The sequence below is a fragment of the Spodoptera frugiperda genome, chromosome 26 (genome assembly GCF_023101765.2).
Source record: "Spodoptera frugiperda isolate SF20-4 chromosome 26, AGI-APGP_CSIRO_Sfru_2.0, whole genome shotgun sequence".
NCBI classification, from domain to species: Eukaryota; Metazoa; Arthropoda; class Insecta; order Lepidoptera; family Noctuidae; genus Spodoptera; species Spodoptera frugiperda.
In genome coordinates this window covers 7,943,676-7,954,000 of record NC_064237.1, presented here as the reverse complement: position 1 = coordinate 7,954,000, position 10,325 = coordinate 7,943,676, and the positions used below count along the sequence as shown (strand labels likewise).

The following is a 10,325-nucleotide window of genomic DNA, read 5'->3' as shown; positions in this document are numbered from 1 at the left end:
TCAGTGCAAAAACAAAACTCCAATATAAAACTCACTCGATAGTGAAGCTAACATGCTGCTAGTAGAATTTTACAAAAACAAGTTTGGCATAAATAACAAACAATGTGTGGGAGAACCACACTTGCGTTGTGTCAAGTTGTGTGAGGTTACCAGAGGCCTAATTAAACCCCTTCCCAATTCCCGATTCCTCAACAACCCTTAATTTCCCAACCACCAAAAGGCCGACAACGCACTTGTAACGCCTCTGTCGTTTCAAGTATCCACGGGCGGCGGTGATTGCTTGATTGATCAGGTCATTTACCGGCTTCTTCCATAAAAAAAAAACACCCAAAAAATATAAAGTTAAATATTTATTCCAACCTTATAATAATAAAACTAAACAGCTTTGAAATAACATAGACATCCAGATTTCTTGGTGGCCAGCATAAAAAACAAAAAAAAAACATTTGTTAGGAGTTTCCTTTGAATATAATTTCACACAGTGAAATGCACTATTACATTTTAGTATTATTAGGATAATTTGGAATATAATGTAAAAGTTTTTTAAAAGGAAATATAATTATTATCTATTTATTCTGCTGTCGCTAGAAGATGTTTGTGTACACATTCTTCTTTGTTGATAAGATGCGTCGTTTTATTCACAAGTTGCATCAACGTGTTCAGATTGTTTGACCATTCGTTGAGACGGTCTGACGCGTCCATGTTCAAACTGTAAATAAAAAAATAATGTATTTAAGGTTTCTGAGGAACTATAAAGTAGGCCAATTTTGTTTTAATTAAAACGTTGACCCACACTAGGATTTCTTCCTGTGTCGTGGGTGCGTTTACAAACATACAAGTTCACATACACACGGCTCCCAGATCCAAAACAACAATTTTTCGATCACACAAACAGCGGGAATGGGAATGCGGGAATCGAGTCCACTACACGTTACGCGGAATCCGGTTGCCCAGTCAGCTATAGTCTATCTAATAGTCTGTTGCGCAGCAATACCAAACCAATCCAATAAATATTGCACGTTTTTTAATAATCATCAAGGGAAACTAAACTCTCTTTCTTAGACAATACAGTTTCAATTACAATGTAAAAGAATTCAAATAGAATGAAATGTGTACCTGAAATGTACTACGCCTGCGGGACGGTCGATCTTGGCGCGCACCACACCGCTGACGACCAGTTGACTGAGAGCCTCCTCTGTTTCTGTCTCACTCAGTCCCAGTAACTCACTCATACGCTTCAATGTAATACGAGTGTAATACATCGACATTATACGGATATTCTGGAACAAGAGAATTAAATGATCGTGTGCGTGTTTAAAGGCAAGCGTCAACAGACCTGCATCATACGCATTTTAGTTTGTCTTGTATAGAAACTCATACAACTACGTACGTACGGACTCGTCGCCGATGCGTATCGATGACGTCATACGGAATACGTACGAGGCATGCGATGCGTACGATGCGGGCCTGTGGACCTTTAGTGTTAATAAAAACAACTACAGTTGCAGTCAGTTTAAATATAATTAGTTAGAGATGGGACAGTTTAACAAGGATACTCAACCAGTCACTCACATTAGGGGTTTGGTTTATACATCATCAATAGGATGCTTAACCAACACACAACGCGTCAAAGATCAATACATCTAGTTCCACATTCTAGATTCGTCGAATAGTTGCCAGAAATACACTTTGAATTAAAATGAAATGACAAATATTAATACTTACATGTTCAACAACCCTATTCTTAAGGTCATTCCAACGTTCCTGGCCCTTCTCATCAGAGGAGTCGAAGTATGGTGTACCTCGCAACATCTTCTCATATGTGGTGCACAGGGTGTTCCATCTGATGATCTCTGGGTTGATGAACAAGCCCAGTAATTGTCTAAAAGAGGAATTAAGTTGATAATAAGTAAGCTAATTAGCTACTAAAAAGTAAGATTGAGAAAGGGCTCTAATTTGTAAAGTATAGAGATGAGTTTGGAATGCATAGATTTAATACATCTTTGATTTATTAAATTGACATAAACATTGGGAGTAAATCGAACTGTCCGACGCCAATAGACATGGCATATCTCAGTCAAATGTTTTAGGTGCCGTTATACAAATGTACATGCTCTTTATTTGTAACTAGCGACCCGCCCCAGCTTAGCATGGGTGCAATGGCGATATATTATGCACATATTATACATATAAACTTTTATCTTGTCCAACTTTATCAATTAAAAAATCCGCATCGTAATCCTTTGCGTAGTTTTAAAGATTTAAGCATACAAAGGGACATAGGGACAGATAAAGCGCCTTTGTTTTATACTATGTAGTGATTATGCATGTCATTTTCCTCCTTAGTTGGTTGTAGACCAAAAATTACTTACTACAATATAATAATGAATACCTACTTGTACTCAGGCAATTTATCCAAATCCTTGTCTTCGTTGACTCTGTGTGTTAGATCAGCCTGTTCATTGTCGTAAGGAGCCAGAATCAGGAACACAACGCTTCCAATAAGGGCGTCGGAGCCAGCCAACTGGCCGAGCGCTCTGAAGTGGCGACATACTGACAAATACTGGCCATTGTGCTGGTCTACTGCTATCATTAGACGGTAAAACTTCTCTTTCAGTTCCTGGAAGCAAAAACAATAATTAACTCTTTAATTGCTTTATTGTAACTTTCGTGAGACATACTAAATTAATTATTATGTTATCGGCTTACTCACATACTGTTTTGACGAGGAACTCGACTAGTTTCAAGCCATGCTAGAGGCTCATATTCATTCCATGCTTGAAACTAGTCGAGTTCCTCGTCAAAACAGTATGTGAGTAAGCCGATAACATAATAATTAATCTTTAATTGCTATTTACTAACTTATATTAGCCGAAGATTTGATTTGATGACTTCTAGCTAAGGTGTTATTAGAGAAATGCTTATTTTTATAATAACTGCTATCATGAGATATGTACTAAATTAACTTAACACGTTGACTGTCCCATCTATTTTGGATAATCTCGTTGGTACGTCCAATGGAACTTAAAATATTCTACTGATAAAAAAAGTATAAAATTTCGATGGAACATTTAAGTCTTATTTTTTCAAGTCTTTGTTACATATGAACAAAGACTTGAAAATTCAAAGTTCTAGCTCATACGTTCAGTGCAAGTAAATTCAGTTCAGTTGCCACTGACTAATGCATTACATACATATAATGCACGGACGTCACAGCCAGATCATATCATGCATTACATGTAATGCACGGACAGTCAACGTGTTAAAATAACAGTTTACTCATGTAAATATGCTGAGAAAGGCTATACTATTTATTTTCAAGTCTTAGAGTGACGCTCCATCATCCACGCGACGTCGTATAGCCGCGTCCGCTGCTCATGAGGAAGAGTCCATCGGTGACTCGAAACTAGTAAAGCTTTTCTCTGTATATTTACATAAGTAAACTTAACACTTATTGCAATAAATGCTTATATTTATAAAATCCTTAATACTCTACTCAACAAAGTATGTATTTTAGGTTTATTGGAAAGTATTATGCAGTTGAATGTTTTAAAATATCTTACAAACCTGAGTATCATCTTCCTCAAAGAACTTAGTGTTGATCTTCTTGGAAATGATTTGTGTGCGGATATAGTCTTTGATGTTAAGGCATAGTCTCATTTGCTCCAGGATGAGCTCAACCTTCTCTCTCTTGTCCATGGACCCGTAAGTCTCGACCTGAAGTTCTTGGATGATCTTAGCGGCTTCAGCAGCATTTCCTTCTTCCTCTCTTATTTTAGCCAAGATATGTGTAAGCCTAGCTCTTTCTACTTCAACATAAATCTTGCCTTCAGTTATAGATCTCAATGTTTCAATTAGTTTAATTTTAGTCTCTTTATCAGGTGTCTTGTCTACATAAGTGCAACATTCTTGTACCATTTTCACTACCGCTTGCTTCAGTTGGGACCTGGAAATGAGATATTAGTAGTTAGCATAAATCTAGAACATATCATCATCTGTATGCTTGATTTTAATAACAAAATATATGATTTTATTGTATAAAAACTATCTAACAACACAGCTAAATCAAATTCCATTTAATAATAACAGTCTAGTGGTATGTACCACTAGACATGTGTGCTATAAGCCTCCTTTAGGGTGCTTTTCCACCAGAGATCTGCGATGTAGCTATGCTACAAAGATGTAAAAGCTAAAAAACGATGTAACCGTTTCCACCAATACTAAGCTATGTAACTGCGCAAGAAAGTAGTTTTATTTAGTTTGCTCATGTTTGCTTACCTTCTTTTGGACAAAAGAACAATTTGGTCATTGAGTGCAGACCAATTTTTGGCTTCATAACATATCTGCACTATTGCCACCAAAATCCTGGCAGTTGAAGGCATATCAGCACCCTGTTTTAAAAAAAAATAGGGTTTCATTATATGGATACCCAGAACACAAGAGATAGCCTAAAATGTAAGTCATTTTCTTTAAATTAAATTATGCTTATTTAGCATTTGGCATAATAAGAAGTAGGTGGCCTTATTTGCTAATACTACTACAGTAATAGCACCACTATAAATGTTGTGCATATTATAAGTTTAAGATAAACAGTAATAGTTATTCTTTTTTAGTTATGAGCAAGTTGGTGAGTATCCTTTGAAAAGCATTATGTTCATATATTATTAGCATTAAATAATATTCAAATGTTGGGTTTTCTAATGAGAATAGTAATTCTAAGAGCGTAGCATATAAATAAATTGTCTTACAGTTCTCGTTTGTTTTTCTAAGGCCAAAAGTTGGTCAATAGCTTCTTGAATTTTGCCTTTTGATGCCCATGACTTCCAAAGTGGTATCTTCTCATCACAGGTGGCACTGTAGTCGACCTAAAATAGAAGAATATGTTTTACAGGAGGTATAACTTGTAAGCAGACATGAATGGTACATTTGTGAAATACTTTTAAGATAAAAAACGACTGTATTGTAGAGTTACAAGACTAAATAGAAATTCTGTAGTGGTTAGAAATGAATAGTTGATTTTGCTCTACAAGTAATTCATGATGGAATCTCAATGTGGAGGTGATATGTTCAAATGTATAATAATGAATTTGTATTGAATAATTTGATACTTACTTCCATTTTAACAATTTTGCCGCTGGCATCAAGACTAGTGATATCGCCGTTCGTCGACATTTTTAACAAACTGCAAAAGATATACAATCGTGAATATAAAGGCAAACTTAACAAATAAAGATATTTAGTAGGAAGACTGATAAATGTATTACATTAACTGGTTGGACAACTGTGAATAAAATTAATCTGTAAACAATGAAAAGCTTTCCAAAGTGCTCGGTAATGCAAACTCACGATTATGACAAGACAAAGATTGAATTGAATGAATGAATGACAGATTCGGACCAAAGACTACGTAGAATAAATTGCTGACACTTTAATTTTTATTTTCTTTCCTTTGCAAGACGTAGTATAAGGGCTTTTAAGTTACCCGCAATCTAATATTGCTGTCTTGACCAAATCCATGGAAATTTTTGTTGGCAATAAATAATAAATAAATTGGCGAAAATATAAAAAAAAACGTTATTTTTCAATATTTTTTCAATATTTTCAATTGGGGTTTCAACCCCCCATATTATTTTTTTGTCGATAAAATTAGATGTAGTACCTTAACGGGTACTCAGCCTTAACGGGTTAGAAGTCCCACCCCTATCACATTGTATATATTCAAATAATCGTGAATAAATAAACTATTTCATATTCATATTCATTATTCTTTCTTTCATCCCCTAATTTGACATTATCAAGTAAAAATACCCATTTTTCCATTGGTACTACTAGAAAAAAATTTAAGCCCTCAAAAACTTGATTTTTGGTTATACTACTCCAAGTAGCTTTTAACTGGTGTAAACGTCAATATTATGTAAAAATCACGTGTATGTAAAAACAGGTGAAAATAACAATATGACATACAGTAGAGAAGTGTAGTTCTTTCCACCATTAGTAGATGGCGCTATTTAGGTAAAAAAAAAACATAAAATAAAACAGATTATTTTCTGTAAAAATTTTATATTTTCTGAAGATTTACAATTCCGTTACACATATTTTGTGCTTACATTTAAAAATTAAATAATAAAATCTCACTACGCTTTGCATTTGAGTATACTAGATACAAATAAATGGCCATGACATTTTAAATGTTTACGAATACTTTATAAGTAATTGCTTCAACTACAAGGGTTGGAAGTGACTAGACAAGAAAATCGAAATTAAATTCGTATTCCAAGATTCATAAAACCCAGGCATACCAACTTTTATATTAGAATTCAGTAACACGACTTTGAGCGATACTAATTTGTATAAGCTATCTTCCTAGTGCTACTTACTGAATTGGTAAATTAAGATATATATAATATAATATAAGACCTATAATTATTTAAATAATAAAATTGATACATCGTTTTTACTTTTCGTAACTGTCTTGTTAGTCAAGTGATTGCAAGTGCGACGACCGATACTGAGATACGGATCAGGTTTGTTTGTTTTTTACGAAATTTTCTCTGTAATAACCTGGATTCTGGAACTGAGCCCAGTTTGATATAGCATTCGGATCACAACCACAATAATGTTACTCGACTAATGAGGCAGTTTTCCATTCCAAAACTGTATATACTCCTAACATAATAAATCTGTATCAAAAATATATTTAAGAACAAATGATAATCAGCAATTTCTTACCAGCTCCTACACAATGGGCACTACTTAAGTTTCTGCCAGTTCTACATCAGAATCTGCCTCACCCATTATAATATCGTTATCAGCTTCACTCTCTTCTGACGAATCACAAACGCTTTTCTGTAATCGCTCAGTTAGGGCGTCAATTGCTGCCTCGTGGCCTATGTAATTACGTTCTTCTCTTATTGCTTGATCGCATGCGTTTTTCCATTCTTGTACATCAAGTGATTTTATTTTGTTCTTTACAAACTTTGTTACGTTTTTAGCATTCTTACACCATTCGGTTCTTTTCCCCATATTTTGTTTTATTACTAACCATGTTTTCTTAAAAGGGTTTAGTTCTGGGTGATATTGTGGAAGACGAAGTACGCTATGATTATTCTTTCGAAGTATACAATCAATTTTAAACTCTTTGAAGATTTTCTTATGTTCCAATATTAACTGATAAAGTTGCGGTTTCAACATAGATGATGAGTGTACAATGTTTCGAAAATCTAGCCAATCAAGCATATCTTGTTTAGAGGCGTGAGGTCCAGGAGCTGGATTTTCTAATATATTTTGATAATAAACATTATCAATCACTACAACACTTTTTGGTTTTAAATTAGGCATTAAGTCATTTTCAATCCATTTTATGAAGTCTTCGCTGCTCAAATAATGCGGTCGAGCTCCAACTGGATCATTAGTTTCAAACATGGCTAGTGCATTTGGGACGAAGCCATCTGATCCACCAGCATGAACAATAATCAAACCGTTTCCCCTGGTAGATGGACTTGATGAAATTGAAGTATCCAGATAAACCTCACTAGCGAACACAATCGGGCGTCCTTGTGATCTATATTCAGCAATTTTAGTTAGAAAATTTAGTCGTTGAAAACGTACTTTATGTTTTTCCACCAATATTCCAGAATTAGCTTCTGTCATTTTCCAATGAAATCCCATCCGTGCTACTTCCCGTCGTAATGAAGCACATGAACCAGGATACTTTAGTTTTTCCTTCACGGTTTCGTGCAAAGTTGTCATAGTGGGAAAATCCTTATCTTCTTCGTAATATTCATAATAATAATCTATAATTGTCTGCCGAATTGCAGCCCTATCAAAATCATTGATGTGAGTTCTATTTTTCCTCGAAACTAACAATTTTTTTGAACAAGTAAACGGCTTTCCTTCTTCCAAAGTTCTTTTACTTTCGAAAATTACCTTTTTAACAGAAGAAAATGGAACACCTGTCGCATCTGATGTTAATTTAGCTGCTGTTGTTTGATAGATACATGACATATCTTTGGTTTTTAGTGCATTGAAATATTTGTGCAAATTAAACACTATTTCTTTGGAATTCCTATCTAATATTTTTCTCTTTTTTGGAATTTCAATATCCGCTGGATCCATGAAATTTAAAGGCACACTCCTGTTACTAACAGTAGGAGTTTCATTTTGAATTTGTTCCTCTTCATTAATCTTTTCCAACATACGAATAAGCAAAGCCGTTTCTTCTTGAAGATAAGCTTTGCCTTCTGTTACGAAACTTAGAGTCTCGATTAATTTCATTTTGTTTGCCTTATCTGGTATTTTATCTATGAAAGTTATACATTCTTGTACCATTTTCAGAACAGCTTCTTTCGGTTGAGTCCTATAAAATAAATAAAGTATAACCAAATAATTATGTTTAATGTCAACTGTAATCAAGGAAATATTAATATTTACCTTTTCCTTGCTAAAACGAGAATTTGTTCGTTAAGGGCTAACCAATTTTTGGCTTCAAAATATATCTGTACTATGGCTACCAAGATTCGTGCTGTAACGTCTGGTACAGATGAGCGCTGTAAAATTAAACATTGTATAAAACAATTATCAATTTTTTTTTTCTTCAGGTCAAACAAACACGCTGGTATAGAATATAATGTGAATCTTACAGCTCTTGTTTGTTTCTCTAAAAATAATAATTGATTGATTGCTTCTTGGACTCTGCCTTTTGCTGCCCACGACTTCCATAGCGGTATTTTTTCGTAACAAGTGCTTCTAAAGTCAATCTGAAAATAATAATAATATACGCAACACTGTTAATATTTACTCGATGAATATTAGAAAAAAGCAGTCTGGCGAGGGTCAATTATTTTGACCTTGCGATCGTGTGTGCTAGTTGTAACCAACCAATCAACTCATACAGAGAGGTACCTACTTCAAAAGTAGGGTAACTATGTTTATTGGGACCTGAGGGAAATTGAATAGAAGACCCCTTTAAAAATGTTTAAAAATAAATACTGCGCCGCTCTCACTTATTGTTGTGAATCCATTGATGCGATGGACCCTTTAGTTGGGGTGCCAGCTCCTGAGGTTACTTAATAATGATTTTGCATATCGGTCGACGGCAAAGTCTCTTTAATGTTATGGTAGTTATAGGCGATTGAGTGGGTATTATGTTTTGGATAAATGAACTACGTAAATTACTCCAGTTACTTTAAAATTAAACACAAAAAATAAATAATGTGTCTGATGCACTCGAAAAGCAAGTTGACATACCTCAATTCTATTTGGTGGTCTCTCCGAATCGGTATCAGTATCAGTCGCCATTTCAGCAAACTAAAAAAAAGAAACATACGTAATATTCTTATGGACACACTCGATACTCACAGGTCAAGCAATTGACTTATTTAATACAATTTTTTTTCCTAAATGCATTTTCTATCTAGTCGACCATCATCATCACATATCAGTGAAGTTTGACAATTAAAGAAGGTAGTTAAGAATACTGTTCTATTCCATGCAATGAGAACCAATCTACTTAATAAAAAGATTTAATTTATACAACCTTACATAAGTAAAAGTTAAAAATTTTTTCGTAACCTTATAATCTGGTAACTGTTTAAGTATAGGTTGCCGGTTAACTAATTAAGCTAATTTATTTTTATAAATAATCATTAGCAACGGGTTATTAAATAAGCGCCTTCAAAAAAAGTAATAGCATGCTCTCGGGAAAATTGCTGATAAAATAATTCTCCGCACATCATTTAAAATTTTAAATATACTAATTTTACAAAATAAAACAAATGAACGTTCATCATTATAACTTAAACTATCAAGCAAAGAATTTTATAGAAACTAACTTACCGTAAAACACAAATTTCAGTGTTTGGGAATTTATAATTTATTGAAAACTTTGAAATATGGCTTCTCTCTTATTGTAGATTTTATCGATTTTCCTGCAATATTATTGTTGATGTTTATTGTTATGTATACGAAGACCCTGCAATCATTCAGTAGGACATAGATCACTCTCACTTATTTTTTAAAAGCATTCAACGCCTTGGACGGATTTATAAAGTTTGTAGGGTTAATTCATTATTTTTCATCTGATAATTAATTCAACGTACGAAAGTAAATAAAGATGCTTGGTAGTTCTGTTATTAAGAATCTTGTATTACATTATACTTATCAACGAAGACGGCATTTTTTTGTTTTTAATGACTTGTGCTGGTATTTCTTACATTCATGTTTCATTTTCTTTAAAAGTATTCAGATATTCTTCGTTATTTGCCACTTAATAAAAGTATAAACATTCATAATTTATATGAGTTATTTACTGATTTTGTAATTTATGT

At 33.7% G+C, this 10,325-nt stretch overlaps 2 protein-coding genes across 2 annotated transcripts; both read right to left on the bottom strand.

Moving 5' to 3' along the window:
* Positions 1-332: 332 nt before the first annotated feature.
* LOC118264598 (26S proteasome non-ATPase regulatory subunit 12) lies at positions 333-5,416 on the bottom strand. The gene is made up of 9 exons (XM_035577158.2): positions 5,265-5,416; positions 5,113-5,182; positions 4,749-4,865; positions 4,279-4,391; positions 3,568-3,946; positions 2,397-2,620; positions 1,726-1,882; positions 1,117-1,280; positions 333-709 (listed from the first exon to the last, which is right to left on the bottom strand). Exons 2-9 carry the CDS (start codon positions 5,170-5,172, stop codon positions 571-573), a joined length of 1,353 nt encoding a protein of 450 aa, XP_035433051.1. The 5' UTR covers positions 5,173-5,182; positions 5,265-5,416; the 3' UTR covers positions 333-570.
* Positions 5,417-6,040: 624 nt separating this feature from the next.
* Positions 6,041-10,189, bottom strand: LOC118263951 (uncharacterized). Its single transcript, XM_035576217.2, has 5 exons — positions 9,835-10,189; positions 9,247-9,306; positions 8,640-8,756; positions 8,431-8,546; positions 6,041-8,356 (listed from the first exon to the last, which is right to left on the bottom strand). The coding sequence occupies exons 2-5, from the start codon at positions 9,295-9,297 to the stop codon at positions 6,754-6,756; spliced, it is 1,887 nt and encodes a 628-aa protein (XP_035432110.2). The 5' UTR covers positions 9,298-9,306; positions 9,835-10,189; the 3' UTR covers positions 6,041-6,753.
* Between the last annotated feature and the right edge of the window lie 136 nt (positions 10,190-10,325).